General features: G+C 43.5%; 1 protein-coding gene and 1 non-coding gene across 2 annotated transcripts in view; one reads left to right on the top strand and one right to left on the bottom strand.

The window, feature by feature from the left end:
- The window catches only part of PARG (poly(ADP-ribose) glycohydrolase), a 123410-nt gene that overhangs the window by 85694 nt on the left and 15213 nt on the right, over positions 1 to 22503 (bottom strand). Inside the window, exons 7-8 of the mRNA XM_029059808.2 lie at positions 21177 to 21260; positions 15870 to 15944 (exon numbers count right to left, since the gene is read on the bottom strand). Coding sequence (XP_028915641.2) covers positions 15870 to 15944; positions 21177 to 21260 — 159 coding nt within the window. The remainder of the gene's footprint in view (positions 1 to 15869; positions 15945 to 21176; positions 21261 to 22503) is intronic.
- Positions 17713 to 17850, top strand: LOC114810931. The gene has a single exon (XR_003758620.1). It is a non-coding gene; the product is annotated as a small nucleolar RNA SNORA7 (small nucleolar RNA).

The following is a 22503-nucleotide window of genomic DNA, read 5'->3' as shown; positions in this document are numbered from 1 at the left end:
ATTAGTCAATGATAATTTTACACACAAAGCAATATATTATCGCCAGATTTTCAGAGATGAATAATGGTGCTTTATATTGAAATCAAGCTATTAAATATAAACTGATAAAGCAAGCATTACCTTTCGTTGCACAAATTTCAATTTTGAAATTTGAACTTCTGCTCTCCTGAATGAGCAAGTCTGACTAAGTCTGACCAAGTGCTTAGTACGGTGCTCACAGTAAGTGCTCAATAAATACGATCGAATGACAGTGCTCTAATGGTCAAGCCCAAGTGATGGCTTCTCACTCACCTGCAGCTCCCCCTTGCTGGAATTTCTGCCCCTGGCCACACCCCACTAACACGACTGCATTAAAATTTAGGGCCAACTCTTAAAAATTGTTTCCCCAGATAGCTTCTGTGCACCCTCTTGGGGTATGTTCTTAAACAGTAGAAGGTACTTTCACAAGCTATTACAATTTAAAGAAGTCATCATCATCGTCATCATCGGTGGTATTACTTGAGTGCATTTTGCATGCAGAGCACTGTACTAAGCGCTTGGGAGAGTACGATACAACAATTTTACAGACACATTCCCTGCCCATGATGAGCTTATGGAACGCAATTCCTTTTTAACTTTAAGTACACAACAATAAGAGGATATTTTAACCCTCAAAACCAAGGACGGCAGTTGAGGGGATTGCCAGCAGCAAGTCCAGGCTTAATTCCACAGCTCTCTCCTAGTTTATTCTCTTCTTATTCTCACATTACAGGAGCTTGAAAACACTCTTTTAAGTTCCTTCACTTTGGAAAATGCTTCTTGCTGAACTTCTTCAAAGGTGAAAAAGCCAAAGTACATTTTTATGGTATCTTGTACAAAAAGATAAAGCATGTCTTTTTTCAAGTAATGCAAATATAATGTAAAACACATTACTTTTTCCAATCATTTTACCAAAAATTAAAACAAACAAAAAAGCAACCCTGAAAAGAGAGAATCTGGGCATTTCTATACTTTTAGATTAACGTGATTAGTAACAGGCCAGACAACTCTGAAACTCTGCCTCAAATAGTTTATTATTCTCCGTCATTACCATATCAAGGAATGACTGAATTTCTCACTACTAGTCACCAACTCTTCAAAGTTTGGAGCCTATCAATGGTTTTGTCTTCAGGATTTACAGAGCCACAAATAGGAACTGTAACATAAATTTCCTTTCATCGAGATAATAGACCTATTAGTCATTGTGTCTCCGTTTCTTCTGGGCTTATTGAGACTACTCATTGACACAGTACAGAAATGATAAAAACATAGCTCCTATTGTTTCTCAAAATAAAAAAATCCAGGTGACTCATTTTAATCTAAAATGACATTCTGTCTGCAGGTAAATACCTACTGGAACACTTTTTTTCTATTAAAAAAATAAAGAATTCATTGTCGGGCAGAACTGTTTTACAAGAGTAAGGCAGGAAGAAATGCTTAATCAATAGCAACAGCATGACAAGAGCAAATGTAGGCTAATGAAACTGGAGTGCTTGAAATCATGGCACCATGGTAAAAACGGTAAATCACACACAAAAAATGGGAAAAGATGCCCAGAGCTAGGTGGAGCCCGCATCACTTGAGAGACTCAGAAGTGGACTTGACACTGCTCATCTATCACGTAAAGTTTCCCACTAATAAAATCAATCCTGAAACAATGTGGAGGATGACCTCTGTCTCCCTTCCGATCCATGGGCCTGGAGGAGAATGTTGAGTGCCAGACTCCTTTGAAACAGAATCCGTTTTAACCCGGGAAGGGACCAGATACCTAAGGGCCTGTTACAGGCACCTTACGGATACTTCCTGGTTCCTTGGGCCACTTTCTCAGCAAGACTTCCCAAATCCTGGACTATGAACCACGTAGTGCCTGGGAGCTACTATTCATCGAAGGCTGGGGATAGGCCTCTTGAGGTCGTCACTTTTTAAGTGCAGCAATTAATATGCATTGTTCCTGAACAAATGCATTAATCCTTACAGGCTACAGTTCATTTAAAAGATTTATGACTATTTCAAAAAGAGGGAGGAAACACCTCAAAATGCCTCAGCTCACCATCTACCCTGAAAACGCGGGCGGGGAGGAGGGGAAACCCCTAAAAACACACACTTGAGCAGGGTTGGATCATCTGTTCCAGCTGATATTTTATCGCAGTACTGATTAGCAACCCCTTGGCTAACACACTCCTCTTTAATTACATTAGGTTCAGCTGTAAAGTACTGTTGACTTTATTGATCCAAGAGAACTGTGAGTCACTCTGGGAAGCAATCCAGGATGGTTCAGAATTCCACTCGACCCTAAATCAGAGGCCTCAGAGCCAGGGAGATGAGGAACATTAGCTGCAATCCTATAGCAACATCTACTAGAGAAGCATCTATTAGAGAAGCAGCGTGGCTCAGTGGAAAGAGCCCAGGCTTCGGAGAGAGAGGTCATGGGTTTGAATCCCGGCTCTGCCACTTGTCAGCTGTGTGACTGTCGGCAAGTCACTTAACTTCTCTGTGCCTCGGTTACCTCATCTGTAAAATGGGGATTAACTGTGAGCCTCACGTGGGACAACCTGATTACCCTGTATTGACTCCAGCACTTAGAACAGTGCTCTGCACATAGTAAGCACTTAGCAAATACCAACATTATTATTATCTACTGTGCAGCCTGCTTTGAAAGAGGGAGTTTACCACCTGTTCCCAATGTAACAGGTAAGAACCATTTCCCATGTGGGTACAAAGAAAATTCCAAGAGAAGACAATTGCTCTTTCAAAGCCTATTGGAGGCACATTTACTCCAAGAGGCCTTCTCTAAGCCCCCCATTCCTCTTCTCTCACTCCTTTCTGTCACCCTGACTTGCTCCTTTTGTTCTTCCCCCATTCCAGCCCCACAGCACTTAGGTACATATCTGTAATTTATTTATTTATGTTGTCTGTCTCTCCCCACCCTCTAGATTGTACACTTGTTGTGGGCAGGGAATATCTCTGTTTATTGTTGTACTGAACTCTCCCAAGTATAGTACAGTGCTCTGCACAGAGTAAATGCTCCACAAATATGAATGAATGAATTGTATGGCATTCCAAATTAAAGACTGAAGAACACCACCACACATTTTGGAAATATATTTCTGCTTCACTCAGAGAGTGCAGAAGGCACTAGGTCTATGTCAACACAAAGGCTATAATCTGTGAAATAAAGTCAATGCTTTATGTAACTTGAGGGATAGAGTAAATTATACGCTTCTTAGTCTTAAGAGAATTAACTGTTCATAGCCTCGGCTATTATAAAAGAAAAAAGCCACTGAAGTCTCCTAGAGAATATGAACTTGAGAGAAATAAGGGAAATACAGCACTGTTTGACAATTACATTAAGATGTATTACTTTTAAAACCACACACTTAAATTCAAATCTTTTTGCAGAGAAAAATCAAAGCACGCACAAGTCTGACAAATAATACTTCCAAACTCTACTAGTCTTTAATTATAGATTTTGGCTAACTGAATTATTTTGCACCAAGACCAACCAAGGGTGGTAACAATAATTATTTACTAGAGAAACCCACACTGATTTGGCTGTTTAATGATCTGCAATGGTGGCTTTAACTGCATTTCCCATCATTTTCACCCGTCTGCCACACACAAGCCTCAGCACCTGCTAGTCCTCAATGGGTGGTCAATAAATATTAATTGAAATGGACAACGGCGTAATAGCAGTCGCAATAAATGTCATGATGGAGTCATATGGGAACAATATTAAGTTATAGATTGCAGAGTAACAGGAAAAGTCAGCTCATTGGGTTACTGACTCAGAAAGGAGAAAAGTGTCAATACAATCATCACAAGGCAGCAACTTTTTTTTGCATTTTTTCATCTTTCCTTCAGCAATTAGAACATTAAAATATATAGTCATTTCAATCCTGGGAGCCTCGTGCTTTGTTTTCAGTTTTTACTGCAAATTACAACTTGTAATTTTCATTTCATATCAGTCCCATCATAAGTACCTAGACTATTCCCTGTGCCTTTTAAAATCATCTGTAAGCTCCAAGCCCACTCTTACTACAAGCATAAACATGCAGGTGGTTTTACCGCTAATAAAATTAGACAACTATAAAAAAAAGAAAAGCTTAAACAGAAAGCTTTCCAGGTAGGAGATCTGACAACAGCTACCACTGATAGGTATTCAATGCTTCAGTTGCAAATGCACCATATGTAAATAGCATAACCAGAAATCAGTATCAGCATTATTTTTATGCTACAGAGAGGGTATTATGGACTTTGAACAGGCACAAGATGCAGCAAGCAATCCACAAGTTCTTTATGGATAAATCAACATAGACAAAGAAATTCCCTCCCATTTCCTCCCTTCTTATTTCAGGATCAATACAGCCCCTCAGCAAAGGAACAGAAAAGCAGAAGAAAAAAAATGTTATGTGAATTTAAGATATAGTATTTGTAGTCTCTCATTAATTTGTTGAAGGGAAAAATTAACCACAAAGGTCTATTTAAGGCTTAAAGATTTGACTAGAGCAAGTTCCATTTGTATCTGGGAAGCTAAAAGAGGATAAAGAATCAACCTTACGACACTGTACATAACTCATTAACTTGAATAAATAATTACCATGATTATTCAACTTAATGGCTTAATGGGCTAACATGCACATTTCACTAACAAACCCACCAAGCATCAGCCAGTATAAAAGTAACAAATGTCCAATTTTAAGCATAAGCATTCAAGATGCCCCAAACATTAGCAGAGATGAACCTTCCTTCTTTAGTATATTGGGGATTTGGTCACATTTTCCTGTGAAAAACTGCAGCATTAAGTGTATTGATTCATTTAGAATATATATTATAGGCAAGTGTTTTGGATTTAATTTAGTGGAACGCCACACGGGAGGGCCATAAAACACAGCATATTAGTTTCTGGCGTTTCCAACAGCTGGCAGGGAGGAAGACTAACATTAGCACTTAAGTTGCAAAAAGCACTAAATATCTGCCACTTCAACTCAGCAGCACTTCTACATTATACTCTCCAAACACAAAATTATAAATTGCAATTTAACTTGTTAAGCTTTGTTTGATTCTGGCAGAAATAACTGAATCTGGGATCATATTCCTAGTCACTAAGCCTTATATAAATGGCTTCATCTTCAATTACTGTGCCTTAGTCACCTCTAGCCCCTGGCTACTTATTTATTTCCATCCTCCGGCCGGCCGGCTGCTAATGTCTTAACACTCACCCAGTTGAAGAATGTGAGTTGATCTCTGCCTGATCCAAGTTGGCGGATGCAGCTCAAGCCTTTCTTGAATGCCCTACTCTCCTTGTGGCCCCTCAGTCCCCTCCCTCTGGTCTGCCGACCCAGGCCCCTCTTACCCAGCACCCCCATTATACCCCTTCTGCCATGGTGCACCCCAATCTCTCCACCCCCCACCCCCACCTTCACCACTCCACGAGGCATCCTCTCCTCCTCCCCAGGCCCATCCTTGTCCTCCTCCTCCAATGGGTCATTCAGTCGGGTCAGTCATATTTATTGAACACTTAACTGCGTGCAGAGCACTGTACTCAGCACTTGGGAGAGTACAATGTAACACACCCATTCCCTGCCCACAATGAGCTTACAATCTAAAATATAAATAAATAAAATAGAGACATGGACATCAGCTGTCCCCTCCCAGTCCCCCACAGCCTCAGGTCAGTGTGGCCTGTGGAAACCCTGCTCCATCATGGGAAAGCCTGCCTTCATCCTTGACCTGTTTCTGACCCAATCGTTGTTCTCCTCCTCACCATTATCGAAACCTGACTCTCCCCAGAAGATACTGTCTCCTCTGCAACTCAGAGGGAGTCTCATCTTTTCTCACTCCTCAAAACTCACTGGCAAAGGGGGAGGAGTTTCTCAACCATTTCAATCTCTCTCTCTCTCTGCTGAGCGCTTAATGACTGACTGACATTTGTTAAGTGCTTACTATGTGCCAGGCACAGTACTAAACACTGGGGTAGACATGAGATAGTTGGGTTGGACACAGTCCCTGTCCCACATAGGTCCCACAGTCTTAATCCCCATTTTAATAATAATGGTACTTGTTAAGCAATTACTATGCACCAAGCACTGTTCTAAGCGCTGGGGTAGTTACAAGGTAATCAGGTTGTCCCACATGGGGCTCACAGTCTTAATCTCCATTTTACAGATGAGGTAACAGGCACAGAGAAGTTAAGTGACTTGCCCAAGGTCACACAGCTGACAAGCGGCGGAGCCGGAATTAGAACCCACAACCTTTGATTCCCAAGCGCGTACCGTTTCCACTAAGCCACCCAGCTTCTCTAACTCAGCGCTGTCCTTCTGACTTCCAGGCCCATGCTCTATCCACTAGTCCACACTGTTTACTGTGCTCAGAGCACTGTACTACCTGCTTGGGAGAGTACAATATGACAAAGTTGGCAGACACGTTCCTTGCCCACAACAAATTTACAGTCTAGAACTACTATGGAGGTCCTGCATGGGGCTACTTTGTGAATGGTAAATGAAAGCACGCATCCGTGATTCCCTCGGGATCCCAAAGAACCTCAACTCCAGGATGTGTCCCCGGGAGGGGGGCCCAAGCCTGGTGCCCGGTTTGGTGGCTGCAGGTGAGGGAGGGGGCCACACGTATGTGGTCACGGGTTGTGGCCCAGCAGGCTGGGCACCTCGGGTCTGAGGAAAAACAGCAGTACGTGATGGGGGCGGCTTTTACCTTCAAAGTACTTTGCACAAGCTTCGATTTCACTCTTGCCTATCTTATTATGGGCAGTGAATGTGTTTGCTAATTCTGTGGTAATGTACTCTCTCGAAGGCTTAGTACAGTGCTCTGCACATGCTAAGCACTCAATAAATACCACTGATGGATTCCTCTGGGATTTCATCCCCCGATCACAGTCTGGCAGGGAATGCAAGAGATCACAGAGAAACATGGTGAACGCCATTGTGTCACTTAGAGATATGGAAAAGTATCCTGCAGAACCACAGTCCCCCCTCTGGAGGAGTCAGAAGTGTGCGCCTTCTCCCTGGAAACATGATCTCATCTTGGCTTCACTTAAAAAATGCCCTCTCCTGGTTCTCGTTCTATCTGCTCCTTCTCAATCTCTTTCACAAACCCCTTCTCTATCTTCCAACCAATAACTGTGGGGGGAAGGGGAGGCCCACTAGGGCTCAGTTCTGCATCCCCTTCTATTCCCCATCTACACCCATTTCCTTGGAGAACTCAGGCACTCCCATGGCTTCATCTACAATCTTTACGCAGATGATTCCCAAATTTACCTCCCGAGCCCTGATCTCGCTTCTCCTCTGCAGCCTTGCATTTTCTCCTGTGGAGGACATCTCTATTTGGATGTCATACCGATGCCTCAAACGTAATATGTCCAAAACAGAACTCCTCATCTTCTCACCCAAGCCCTGTCCTAAGCCTGACTTTTCTATCACCGTAGACAGCATCACCATCCTCCCTGTCCCACAAACCCATAACCTTGGCATTGTCCTCAACTCATCTCTCTCATTCAACCTGTAAATTCAATTTGTCCCATTGGTTCTAATGTCTTAACATTTCTAGAATACACCCTTTTCCTTCCATCCAGACTACTACCATGTTGATCCAAGTATTCATCATTTTCCGCCTTGATTACTACATCAGCCTCCCTGCTGACCTCCTTGCTTCCTACCACTCCTCTCTAGTCCTTACCTCACTTTGCTGCCCAGGTCATTTTTCTGAAAATCATTCGGTCCACGCCTTTCCACTCAAAAAGCTCCAATGGTTGCCCATCCACCACAAACAGAAACCCTCCACCATGGGCTTCAAGGCACTCACGTGGCTCTCTCCCTCCTACCTAACCACGCTGATTTCCTAGTACAACCCTATTAAGGTGTTAAGTGTTTTGTGCCAAGCACTGTACTAAGTCCTGGGTAGAGACACATTAATCGGTTAGGACAGAGTCCCTGTCCCACATAGGATTACCAACCTACTCTCTGTACATCCATCTCTCTACCGACCCCATGTCCACATTTCCTTTGAGCCTGGAATTCCCTTCCTCTTCCTATCTGACAGACTTTCAAAGCCCTCCTAAAATCACATCTCATTTAAGAGGCCGTCTCAAGACTATCAATCAATCCGTGGTATTCACTGAGTGCTAACTGTGTGTAGAGCATTCATTCATTCAATCGTATTTATTAAGCACTTACTGTGTGCAGACCACTATACTAAGCGCTTGGAATGTATAATTTGGCAGACAGAGAAATCCCTGCCCAACAATGGGCTCACTGTCTAAAAGGGGGAGACAGACAACAAAACAAGTAGTCAGGCATTAATACCATCAAAACAGATAAACAGAATCACAGGTATATACACATCATTAATAAAATAGAGTAATAAATAATATATACAAATATACACAAGTGCTGTGGGAAGGGGAAGAGGGTAGAGCAGAGGGAGGGAAAGGGAGGGCTCAGGCTGGGAAGGCCTCCTGGAGGAGGTGAGCTCTCAGCGGGGCTTTGAAGAGGGGAAGAGAGTTTGGCGGAGGTGAGGAGGGAGGGCATTCCAGGACAGAGGTAGGACGTGGGCCAGGGGTAGATGGCGGGATAGGCATGAGCGGGGGGCAGGGATGAGGTGAGCAGCAGAGGAGTGAAGTTTACGGGGTGGGCAGTAGAAAGAAAGAAGGGAGGTGAGGTAGGAGGGAGCAAGGTGATGGAGAGCTTTGAAGCCAAGAGTGAGGAGTTTTTGTTTCATGAGAAGGTTGATAGGCAACCACTGGAGGCTTTTGAGGAGGGGAGTGACATGCCCAGAGAGTTTCTATACGAAGATAATCTGGGCAGCATAGTGAAGTAGAGACTGAAGTGGGGAGAGATAGGAAGATGGGAGATTAGAGAATAGACTGATGCAATAATCCAGTCAGGATATTATGAGAGTTTATACCAGCAAGGTAGCCGTTTGGATGGAGAGGAAAGGGCAGATGTTGGCTATATTGTGAAGGTGAGACCAGCAGGTTTTGGATGTGTGAGGTGAAAGAGAGGGTGGAGTCAAGGATGACACCGATGTTGCGGGCCTGTGAGATGGGAAGGAAGGTAGTGCCATCCATAGTGACGGGAAAATCAGGGAGAAGACAGGGAGGGAAGATAAGGAGCTCAGTCTTGGACATGCTGAGTTTTAGGTGGCAGGGAGACATCCAAGTGGAGATGTCCTGAAGGCAGGAGGAGATACAAGGCTGGAAGGAGGGAGAGAGAACAGGGGAGATGTAGATTTGGGTGTCCTCTGCGTAGAGATTAAGCGCTTGGGAGAGTACAAGAGTTAGCAGACACAATCCCTGCCCACTTTGACCTTTATTTCCCATCAACTCTGCATTTGGCTATGAAGCCCTTAAGCACTTAGATATTCCACTTAGCCCCACAATATTCATGTAACTATTCTTATACTTTACGATTTCCCTTATCCCTAATCTATTTTAATATCTGTCTCCCCGTCAACTGTAAGATCCTCGAAAGCAGTATCGTATCTGTCAAACCTGTTGTACTGCACTTTCCCAAGCACTTAGTACAGTGCTCTGCACACGGTAAGCACTCAACTCCGCAGACTAATTGGTACACATACATACAACTGCCAGTCAATTATTTATTCTGATTAATGTATCTTTTTATCTGTGTCCCTCATAAGAATGTGTGCTCTTTAGGGGTAAGAAATGTGTGTCTTCTTTCTGTTGTAACTTCCCAAGTGCTTACTACAGTGAACTGCACCCAGTGGGGAAACACAGACACACACACGCAACTTGATGTCAGAGATGGCTTTTTTTAGGCTTTTTATGTAGCTTGCTCTCACAGAAAAGCAACGGGATGAAAATGAGAAATTCCTAAATACTGCTAGAAGTAAAAACTTGATGTAATAAGAATGTTCTCTAACGAGAACCTTTTATAGAGAATGAAAACAAAGGTTTTGTCAAACTATGTCAAAGACAGGAAATGAGGTGTAACAGGAAAAAGGCTCGTAACGGTAAAGTGCTTCGTTATGTTCCTAAGAAATAGTGCGATTCTGGGCTGCCTGGAGGAGATTGGGGAAAGGGGTCTTGCTGGGATTTTCACTGAGGGAGGCACCTTGGCTCAAGCATCTCTGCCTTCCTGGCATTGGGAGCCCAAGGGAATCAGTGAGGTCAAATGGAAAGAACAAGGGCCTAGGTGTCAAAGGACCTGGGTTCTAATTCTGGGTCCGCCACTGGTCTGCTTTGTGACCCTGAGCAAATAATAAAAATAATAATAACAATGGCATTTGTTAAGTGCTTACCAGGTGCCAAACACGTTCTAAGGGCTGGGGGGGGATACAAGGTAATCAGGTTGTCCCACATGGAGCTCACAGACACATTCCCATTTCCCAGATGAGGTAACTGAAGCACAGAGAAGTTAAGTGACTTGCCCAAAGTCACATAGCTGACAAGTGTGAGCCTCAGTTTCCTCATCTGAAAAATGGGGATTAAATCCTACTCCCTCCTACTTAGACTTGTGAGTCCCACGTAGGACATGGACTGTGACCAAAATGATTATTTTGTATCCACCTGGGAACTTAGAAGTGTTTGACACATAGTAAACACTTAACCAGTACCAAAATTGTAATTATTAAGTTTACACATTCTACACACAGTTAATATCACTGATTAAGTGATTGATAGACTGGTCTCAGGGTCCCAGAGTCCTCAGGCTTGACTGTCTAGTCAAGTCTGATTCAAAAAGCTTTTGGTTACTACAGGGATTTAGCTAGGGCTATTACTTTATCCCTTTTCTCTGAAAGTAAAGCTCAGTAAGAATTATTTTCCTGGGGAAAAAAATGGCAAAGCTTCCGAACAATCCATAGCATCTATTGATAGTATTTATCTACTAAGAGCTTAGGAGCTGATAAATCTAGTGAGGGCCACAGATGCTAAAAGAAATTACAAAAGGAGGTGATGGAGTAATAAGATATGCACGTAAGCATTTTGGGGAGGGGGTGAGTATCTGAAGGTTTACAGAGCGCAGAAGGGCTGAAGTCGCAGTTGAGGGGTGAAGGGTGGAGATGGAAGAAATTAATCGGGGAGGCCACCCACAGGAGATGTGGTTTTCAGAAGGGCTTCTAGAGGGGATGCTGAGGGAGAGGGCATTCCAAGTAGGAGCGAGATCATATAGAAGAGGACAGTGGCAGGAGGAAGCACAAGGGAGTGGGTGGCCTGGAGAGGAATGACGAATGTGGGCTGGGGTGCAGGAGGAGAAGAGGGTGGTTAAGTAAGAGGGGAGTGAGCTGATTGAGTGCCTTAAAGCCAAAGGCCAGCAGATGTGAAGAGGAATGGAAAACTACTAGAGATTCTGAGAAATCGAGAGACTCGTACAGAATGCTCTTTTAGAAAAATGATTTGAGCAGCAGAGTCAAGTACGGCCTGGAGAGGGGAAAGAATGGAGGTAGGGAGGTCAGCAAGGGAGCTGTTGCAGTAGCCATGGAAGTATGACAAGTGCCTGGAGCAGCACGGTGTACTTTTGGATGGAAAGAAAGGGGTGGAATCTTGAGATGGTTGAGGAAGAAGCACTGAAGGGATTTGGTGAAAGCCCGAATACAGGGGGTGAAAGACGGGGAGGAATCAAGCTAAGGCTATAGACTTGAGAGACGGAAAGGATGGTGGTGAGAAGCAACACCGCCCTAGTGGATAGAGGCACAGGATTGGGAATCAGAAGGACCTAAATTCTAATCCCAGCTCCATCACTTCTCTTCTGTGTGACCTCTGGCAAGTCACTTCACTTCTATGTGCCTCAATTACCCCCTCTGTAAAGTGGGGATTAGGACAATAAGCCTCCTGAAGGACATGGACTGTGTCCTACCTGATTATCTTGTATCTCCCCAGCACTTAGTATAGTGCCTGACACATAGTAAGTAAATACTACAATTATTATTAGTAGTAGTAGTATTTATTGTTTTTGTTAAGCACTTACTATGTACCAGGCACTAAACTAAGCGCTGGGGTAGATACAAGGCTGGACACAATCCATGTCCCACATGGGGCTCACACTTTTAATCCCCATTTTCAGATGAGGTAACTGAGGCCCAGAGAAGTTAAGGGACTTGACCACGGTCACACAGCAGACAAGTGGCAGAGCCGGGATTAGAAGCCAGGTCCTTCTCACTCCCAGGCCCGTGCTCTGTTCACTAGGCGACAACGCTGGTGGTGTAAACTATAATGGGAAGTTAAGTGGAGGTGAAGATTTCAAAGGGAAGATGAGGAGGTTCAGTTTGGAAAATACTGAGCTTGAGGTGCCAGTAGGGCATCCATGCAGAGATGTCCTGAAGGCAGGAAGAAATGCAAGACTGCAGAGGAGACACCATTGTCTTCGGTATCTCATAGGCCGTAATGTGGGAAACCTCAGCTCTTAGAGTTCTGGAACAGTAAAACTTTGCAACACTCAAATATCCCTCTAGATGGTCAGCTCGTTGTGGGCAGGGAACATGTCTACTATCTCTGCTATAGTGTACTCTCTCAAGTGCTCAGAACAGTGCTCTGCACACAGTATGAACCCAACAAATGCCAGTGATTGACTGACGTGCTGCTGTGCTTCCCTCCACGAGCGGCTTGTCGAAGTTTTCCAGACCTTGGCCTTAGTGGGATGAATTGGCATTTTCTGGCTAACGTCACTGGACTCACACAAGAGGTTCTCAAATACTGCTACGGAGGAAGAGGCCCACATCTGGCCATTACCCATCCGTAGTGGGAGGCTGAGAAATCTTAATCACTGGCAGATTTCACTGTCACTTCAAAGCATCAAATTTAATACGACATTCTCTGCAAAGTAAATCACCGTATCCAAGTCAGGCCGAGAAAATTTCAAAATATAAAGGGCCCATCTGCACTGTGTCACGTTCTATTTCAGCGACCATCAACAGGAGAACATCCCAGACACTAATCCCACAGACCCACCGCCGGCAGGGGACTATAACTCACACGGCGTTCTGAGTTTGACTCCCAGGCTCGTTCATCCAGGTCTCCGACCAAACCTGAACGAGCGCCTCCAGAGAGGGCTGAACACACTTTCGATGGTGGTCTACTGACCCGTTTGCTCTTGGGAGCTTACCTACAGGCACAGTTCGGCCATCTTGAAGTCCTTGACCTCTTTTCGCCCCCACGCTCCAAATGAAAAGTTTGTGCCTCTGACTGGAGTGATCATATTAAAACTACAGAATATCAAAAATTAGATCTGGGAAACACGGGGTAGTCAGGAACGTGCTGAGGTTCTTTTTCCTTACCCAGTTCCGAAAACTGAGAAGCGGTGTGGCCTAGTGGAAAAGAAACGGGCCTGGGAGTCAGAAGGACCTAGGTGCTAATCCCAACTCTGCCACTTGTCTGTGTGACCTAGGGCAAGTCACTTCACTTTTCTGTGGCTGTACCTCATCTGTAAAATGGGGATTAGGACGGTGAGGCCCTTGTGGGACATGGACTGTGTCCAACGTGATTACCTTGTATCTACCCAGTGCTTAGTACAGTGCCTGACACAAAGTAAGCGCTTAAATGCCCCCCTCCACAAAAGAAACAGAAAGCGAATTGAGAGTCCCTAATTCATTCGCACCTTCTACACATTCATTCGTATTTATTAAGTGCTTACTGTGTGCAAATCACCATAGTAAGTGCTTGGGAGAGTACAATATAACAATAAACGGTCACATTCCCTGCCCATAATGAGTTTACACGTAAGCCAAAGCCTAAAAATCTCAGAAATCTCTAGAAAGATGGTGGATTAGTTTGGGCTTAAAGGAGAGAATAAAAAATGGCCTCGGTCTCGTCTCAATTAAAGGTCAATGAAGATAATCAGAGCAAGTAGCAGGGATATTAAAATGCATCAGTCTGCCAACATCCCGGTGAAAGAGAAGCAGTGGGTAGCCCAAGTTATTGGACCCTTGACAGTCTGCCACCTGCCAGGTTCCAGCTGAAGCAGCAGGTAGTTATGGAACCAGAGCACTTAGAAAAGCAATCCATTAGCTTCAAAAATTTTAAATTATAAGACGTCATCAAAATGTTTTACTCAGCTCTACAATAAACCCAAAGATGACGCATGTAATGTGCAAAACTGGCCAAGAGAATTGATTTTTAAAAGTCAATTTTGTCTTTTAAAAGCCTTATATTTATAGAAAAATATGGTGTAGTCAGAATAGGAAACCAGATAAGTCTCTAAATCAATGTCCTATCGCCTTATGTAGACCTTTCTTAAGTAGATCTTAAGAATAATCTTGAAACTGAATCGAACTTTATCACAGATGAAAACTTGCTTCTTCCCTTATAGATCTCTTCCCAAGAAGTTTTACAAAGGCTGTCAAAACTTTTTGTATTCCAAAGCAGCACTTTCAAAAAAAAAAAGAAACAATCTGATTTGAGGTATAAAAATTCTTGTAATATTCTTCCTAAGAGATCTAATATTTCCAGCTCTAGAAAGCAACCGTCAAATAAAGGTGAAGGAAAAACTCCTTTAATTCCCTTTCATTAGCAAGAGTATTTATAAAACCTAAGCCAAATGATATATACTTTAAAATATATACTGATTCCAGAGTTGGCTGAGCAACTAACTCACATTCCTTAATTGTTGCAGGACACTTTCCTTCCTATACGTTACCTAATCTGTTTCTTAAAATACTTTTTCATTTTGCCCTTCATCGAACCTCAGCACGTCTGAAAACAAACCTGGAACAGAGTGACCCAGCAGTACAAACTCACCAAATCAGCTGTGAATCCCTCCCACCAGAGAATCCAAAAGAAAGAACTCAAATCACTGAGTGCAGAACATTCATAGAAACACCTAGTATCAACTGACAAATGCTCTGCTATACCAGACCATGTTCCCAAATAAATCAGAATTCCCAGTACTGCTACTTGGTCTCATAACCAGCAAATATACTTTTAATGTGGGGCAAGAGTCACATACACACTTAGAAATACCAATGGCTCATATCAAGCGGAGAAGGAAATCAGCTATTGTTACATCGCGGTAGCTGGGTTAGAAACAGAAGCTGCGTGGTTTAGTGGCAAGAGCATGGACTTGGGAGTCAGAGGTCGTGGGTTCTAATCCCGGCTCCGCCACCTGTCCATGTGACCTTGGCAAGTCACTTAACTTCTCTGTGCCCCAGTTACTTCATCTGTAAAATGGGGATTAGTAATAATAATAATAATAATAATGTTGGTATTTGTTAAGCGCTTACTATGTGCCAAGCACTGTTCTAAGTGTTGGGGTAGTTACAGGGTAATCAGGTTGTCCCACGTGAAGCTCACAGTCTTCATCCAGATTTTCCAGATGAGGAAACTGAGGCACTGAGAAGTTAAGTGAATTGCCCAAAGTCACACAGCTGACAAGTAGCGGAGGTGGGATTAGAACCCATGACCTCTGACTCCTAAGCCACGCTGCTTCTCTAAAGCTGGTGAGCCCCATGTGGGACAAGGACTGTGTCCAACGTGATTACCTTTTATCCACCTAAGTGCTTAGAACACTGCTTTGCCACATTGTAAGAGCTTAACAAATATGATCGTTATTATTATTGTTATTAATAAATAGCATATCCTGAATATTGCTTATACAGCGTGGCTTAGTGGAAAGACCACGGGCTTGGGAGTCAGAGGTCGTGGGTTCTAATCCCAGCTCCGCCACTTGTCTGCTGTGTGACCTTGGGCAAGTCACTTAACTTCTCTATGCCACAGTTACCTCATCTGTAAAAATGGGGATTAAAAAAATGTGAGCCCCACGTGGGACAGTCCGATTACCCTGTATCTACCCCAGAGCTTAGAACAGTGCTCGGTACATAGTAAGCGCTTAACAAAAACCATAATTATTATTAGTGGTTACAATGTTTATATTCCACATAAAATTTACCTTATCCCAGAAGTCAATCAAAGCCGTGAAGTCCCATTTCTTGGCATAAGCCACGTTATATTTCAGTATAGCATCCTAGGTAAAGGAAAAAAGAATCGAGTCAGTGAATTAAATACAAAATTCTAACAGTTCCTGTTACTGTGCAAACAACTCCACCTACTGGCCTCAACTATCTTGCCATTTTTGCCGGAAAGTCCGTGTACACATGGCTTCTTTTGAAAGGTAACTCTTTCATTTCCCCAGTTTCCTACGTCTTTCTCTTAAAGGTGACACACTTCACCGCAGAGTGTGAGCAGCTACTCCATAAGCACTTGGGTGAGTACAATAAAGGCAGAAGACAAATCCCCGACCATATATACCTTTACAATCTAAAGGGAGGACAAATTAGACTTTTACCAATTGGAAAAAGAGTGCTAGTATAATATAGGGGCCTTGCAGCATCACGCTAAATTTAACCATGCAGTCAATTCTTCTAGTACATGGGGTTCATGTTCTTGATTAAACCCCTGACTATTAAAAAATAAAAAAACAAACTCTCAAGCCATACACACACGCACACACAGAATATCACTGTTTCTTCCAATGCTGCATCGTGTTGCATCCAGACTGACGCATGTTGTCAGAGGAACATTCCCTTAATTTTGCCATTACACTCTCCCTAAAGGGAGAAGTGAAAATATACATTCTAGGAGAAGTGACCACGGCCAGGTTGTGGTTTTTGAGATGATTTATTGATTCATTAGAGGGAGGAAAACTAGCAACTTTAGAGCTAAATAAAAACTAGCTACAGGTACCAATTACCTGGCTAATTCCAGGCTTCTAACTGAGGGGAACGTAAGGATATCCCCAAAAAGAATATTTAGGGTTGCCCTTCAAAAATGACCCTAACTCCCAGGTGCAATATTCCACAATACATTCTGATTCTCTTGATGATGGGGCAGATACTGACAAGTCCCACATGTTCTAAATTGACTTTTGTCAACTGTAGCTGAACTAGAATGGATCTGAACCTTGATTTACCCATTTTGGTAGTGAAAATGTAAACTGAACAAAATACAAATAAATTTTAAATTTGGGGGGCTTTTGAGGGGATTAATGCTTTTAAAAAAAACAATTCGGGGATAAAATTTGGGTTGATGATGATGGCATTTTGTTAAACACTATGCGCCAAGCAATGTTCTAAGAGCTGGGGTAGATAACAGGGTAATCAGGTTGCCCCACGTGGGGCTCCCAATCTTAATCTCCATTTTACAGATGAGGTAACTGAGGCCCAGAGAAGTGAAGTGACTTGCCCAAAGTCACACAGCTGACATGTGGAGGAGCGGGATTAGAACCTCTAACCTCTGACTCCCACGCCTGCGACCTTTCCACTAAGCCACGCTGCTCCTCATATCCTGCTCATGAAATATACAAATCTGAAACATGGCACGCACTGGGTCCCTCAGCAAATTCCCTTTTGGAGATGATGATCGAAGTCCTCATCTAACCATGGCTTTTATGGTATTTTATCAGATATAAAACCGGAAGAGGCAATAACTTGGGTATCATTCCCTCCTCCTCCTGTGCAATATATTGCTCCCAGAAACATGAGAAGAGACTTCAGTTATATAATAAGAAGGCCAACTTCCTTTTTTTCGGGGCAGAGGTGTACCTGAGCAGGATGACGGGATGGGGCATCGGGGCGGTAGATTATTGAGGGGAAGAAGGAGGAGAAAAAGGGGGTGAAGGGAGAGTGAGGGGGAAGCAGGAGCAAGGAGGAAAGCAGAGAAAGAGAAGATGACAGAGTCATTCACTTGTCATGCTACCTACTATCAATCAATTAGTGATATTTATTGAGCACTTCCCCCTCTCATGGTCATACCTGGAGAGTTTCTAGTACTCTATCAGTCTCGGCTACAGGAGAGACAGTCAAGCAGAGGCCTACCCATTCCATTCCTAGCTTGGGCAGTGGCTAGCAAGTGGAAGGCAATCTGCTCCAAGTCAAAACTCACCCGTGCTGGGCAGCAGCGGCATGGGGAGAGTCAAGGGCGGAGATTTGAGTTTACTGAGCGGAAGGTGGCGATGGTAACCTCCTTTGTACTTTTACCATGAAAACTCTAAGGATTCACTACCAGAACGACTGCAGACGGAGAGCGGGGAGTTCTGGGAGAGACAGGTCCGGGGTGTCGCTATGGGTCGGAAACTACTCGACGGCATAAAACAATTGAGCACTTACTGTGGGCAGAGGACCGAGTCAGGCGCGTGGGAGTGTACAATGAAATAGACACGATCTCTACCCTCAAACATCTTACAATATAGTTAGCGAGAGAGGCATTACAATAAATCGCAGGCAGGAGAAGGAACCAACTTTAAAGATATGTCGGGAAGTGCTGTGGGAGCGAGGGTGGGAATGTCCTCCTGCCAGCAGGGAGGGAGAGGAGATGCCAAGATTTTCACTCCACCTCAGGCCCTTTCCGGCTCTGAGAGGCAGGATGGGTTCGGCTACGGCTGCTCAGCTTGCTACTAAACCTCATGGCAGCAATGGCCGTCATAACCCTTACGAACTTGGAGTTGACCCCTCTGCTATATACTACTTGAAGCAATCGCAGTTAAAAACTCGGTTAGCTAGAATGCTTGTCAGAAGCCAGTCAGAATGCATAAGGCATTCAAAATCTTGAAACTGTCCCTGGAATTACATTTGTTGTCAACGCGGTTTACCGTACCTCCCGCTTTCCAAAGTCTGCAATCATGGCATTACCCTGATTCCTCATTCTCTTTCAACTCTCACATTCAGTTTGTTGCTAAATCCTGTCAGTATTTCCTCCACACCATTTCTCTGATCTGTCCCTTCCTATCCAATCAAACAGCCACTATGTTAATCCAGGCCCTCTTCATGACCCGGCTTAACTACTGATTAAGCTTCCTTATTGGTATCCCTGCTTCTGGCCTCTCCCCTCTCTGGCTTTCGCTATACTTAATAATATCAGTGTGGTGCTTGTTAAGGGCTTACTCTATGCCAAGCACTGAACTGAAGGCTGGGATAGGCACCGATGATCCGGTTGGAGAGAGTCCCTTCCTGGAAAGGGGCTCCCAGTCTAAGAGGGAGGGAGAACAGATATTGAATCCTCATTTTGTAGATGAGGAAACTGAAGCCCAGAGAAGTGAAGCGACTTGCCCAAGGTCACAAATCAGGCAAGTGGCAGAGCTGGGATTAGAACCTATGCCTTCTGACACCCAGGCCCGTGCTCTTTCCGCTAGACCACACTGCCACTTGACAGTGGCTTTAAGTGTCCCTTGCTGATTCCAGAGCTCTAGGAGCTTGAGTGTTGACTGCTTCAAGTTGGCTTCTTTTGGGTTTGGGGCTCTCCCCAGATGAGGAAGGACAAGAAGGGAGAGAAAGGAGAGCAGCTTTAGGCTCCCCCAACACTTCCTTAAACTCTGGTGACATAAGACTTCTTGCTGAAATTCTGTGTACATAAGATTTCTTTGTTGAAATTACTAGTTTTAATATGTTAGGGCTTTAAAAATGTTACACGGCATACTTCTTTCTCAAAGAGTTGTACTCATTCTTAGAGAGACAGGCTTTAATAGGATCATTTTATGATACATTTCCATTTTTATTGTGGAAGCATGCCAGGCAATAGCATGGAAGAGTAAATAACTTTGGAGTTGGCTGCAGGGTTGCTTATTGAAAAACTTGGAGGATGCTAGAGAGAGTCGCAACTGCTCTTAAAAACTAAAGGGATTATAAAAACCACTCCAAGTTTCAGCTCAAAATTAGGCCTCTGCCCAGTGAACGTGAAAATAACTTGGGGAAACAACATGTATGGCCTAGTGGATAGAGCACAGGCATGGCAGTCAGAAAGATCTGGGTTCTAATCTCAGCTCTGCCACTTGTCTGCTGTATGATCTTGGGCAAGTCACTTTACTGCTCTGTGCCTCAGTTACTTCATCTGTAAAATGGGAATTAAGATTGTGAGCCCTAAGTGAGATAGGGAATGTGTCCAACCTTAGTTTCTATAATAATAATAATAATAATATTTGTTAAGCTCTTAACTATGTGCCAGGCACTGTACTAAGCGCTGGGGTGGATACAAACAGATTGGGTTCGACACAGTTCCTGTCTCACTTGGAACTCACAGTTTCAATCCCCATTTTACAGATGAGGTAACTGAGGCCCAGAAAAGTTAAGTGACTTGCCCAAAGTCACACAACTGACAAATGGCGGAGTCGGGGCTAGAACCCATGACCTCTACTCCAGTGCTTAGAACAGTGCTTGACCCTTATTAAGCAATAATAAAAATATCATTATTATTACTATTATTCATAATAAATAAGAGATGTAGCAGTTTAGGGCCAACTTGTAGCTAAGGTAAATTCAATACTCAAAACATTTCATCTTTGAGTAAAAATCGTTTAGGGAGTAGAACTAACAACGGAGTCCAAATTAGGTTGTGCTTTAGCTTCCAGGACAGGAAAATGATAAGGTGATGGGGGAGGGGAGAGATGTGACATCTTTTATTTTCCCCTATATTGCTTTGAAAATACTGTCCAACACCAATTCCAATTTAAGATGGAGAAACTAAGATAAAAGATATTAGTAATAATCCTCAAAATAATAAAGCATTCCATCCCCAGTCCAAATTACCCTCTCAAAACAAATCCAACTAGAGTGTCTGATGAAATGAAATTCCCTTCTTGATTTGCAAACAAAAAAAATTAAACCCTCCTTAGTTCTTCTAGTGGACAAAAACTTGATTTCAAGTTCCAGACCCAAGACCATTCTTCTAGCTCCATCGCGGAGGAGCAGCGAGCCCAGGAAGTCTGGAGTCCTACTGCCTTTTTCTCAATCGATCAATCAATTCCTTGAGCACTTACTATGTGCAGAGCACTGAACTAAATGCCGGGGCTAGAACCCAGGTCCTTCTGACACCCAGGCCCATGCTTTATCCACTAGGCCACGCTGCTTCTTTATTCAATTATTCAATGTTTCTTGTGTGAGGAGCACTGTAAAGTGAGGAGAGTATGATCCAACAAGAGTTGGGACCCCATCCCTGCCCTCAAGGAGCTTACAAATTAGTGGGGAAGATAGACATTAAAATAAATTACAGACAAAGCAGCAGAGTATAAGAATATGTTCATAACCTGTTGATGCTCTTCAATTTACTAATTTATCCCTGGACTATAACTGCCAGCACTGGGAGATGACTCAACGTAGTTTTCTTCTTTAAAGTACGGAATAAACCTTCCGTGGGAGGAAGGAGACATAAAACAATCAAAGCAATTGAAGGGTTACGAACAGAGAAAAGGATTGTAAGCGAGCTGTACCTTCAAGTTCTGTGGGCGAGTGAATTTGTTTAGTAGGGCTGTCTGTATGAGCTCCCAGCGGCTTCCTGCTGTCCGCTCACCATTCTTGAAAGGAAAAGGAAAAGAGATGTAAAAAAGGATGTATAACAAAGATACTCAAAGTTGCTGTTGGAATATTTATCATCATCATTATTATTAGCGCAGCATAGCCAAGTGCTTGGCACATAAGTGCTTAACATAGAATATTAAAAATAATAATGATGATAATAATATTGTAAATTAAGCTCTTATGTGCCAAGCACTGTGCCTCATGCTGAGATAGATACAATCTATGAAGATCCCTATCTCACATGGGGCTCACGGTCGGAGGCAGAGGAAGAACGAGAATTTAATCCCCATTTAACGGATGAGGAGACGGAGTCACAGAGATGTTAACTGACTTTCTCAAAGTCACACAGCAGGGAAGTGGCAGAGCTGGGATTAGAACTCAGGTCCCCTGATTTCCAGTCTTCTGCTACTTCCACTAGGCCCGAGCTTCTGGTCCTTTGAGAAACGCTTCCAGCTCAATAGGTGATGGGCGCCACTGGAATCAATCGATCAATGGTATATGAGTGCTTACTGAGTCCTAGAAGCAGCGTGGCTTGGCGGAAAAAGTGCGAGCTCGGGAGTCAGAGAACGTGGGTTCTAATCCCGCATCCGGTACTTGTCTGCTGCGTGACCTTGGCAAGTCACTTCGCTTCTCTGTGCCTCAGTTACCTCATCTGTAAAATGGGGATTAAAAGTGTGAACCCCATGTGGGACAACCTGGTTACCCTGTATCAACCTCAGCGCTTAGAACAGCGCTTAGCAAATACCATCATCATCACTATTATGAGAAGCAGCGTGGTTTAGTGGAAAGAGCATGGGCTTAAAAATCAGAGGTCGTGGGTTCTAATCCCGGTTCCGCCACTTATCAGCAGTGTGACTTTGGGCAAGTCACTTCACTTCTCTGTGACTCAGTTACCTCATCTGTAAAATGGTGATTAAGACTGTGAGCCCCAAGTGGGATGATCTGATTACCCTGTATCAACCCCAGCGCTTAGAACAGTGCTTTGCACATAGTAAGTGCTTAACGAATACCATAATTATTATTATTATTAAGCACGTGGGAAAGTAAAATACAACAGAGTGGGTAGATACATTCCCTGCCCGCAAGGAGTTAAGCTCAGAGGGGGAGACAGACACTAAAATAAATTACAGATGTGCACGTAAGTGTTGTGAGGATGGAGGTAAGGTGAACATCAAGTGCTTAAAAGTGCTTAAAAGTCCAGATCCAAGTGCATAGGCGACTCAGAAGGAAGAGGGAGTA

The sequence above is a fragment of the Ornithorhynchus anatinus genome, chromosome 3, assembly GCF_004115215.2.
Source record: "Ornithorhynchus anatinus isolate Pmale09 chromosome 3, mOrnAna1.pri.v4, whole genome shotgun sequence".
In the NCBI taxonomy this organism is placed as follows: Eukaryota; Metazoa; Chordata; class Mammalia; order Monotremata; family Ornithorhynchidae; genus Ornithorhynchus; species Ornithorhynchus anatinus.
The sequence above is the reverse complement of the archived record's forward strand: the minus strand, read 5'-3'. Positions and strand labels throughout refer to the sequence as shown.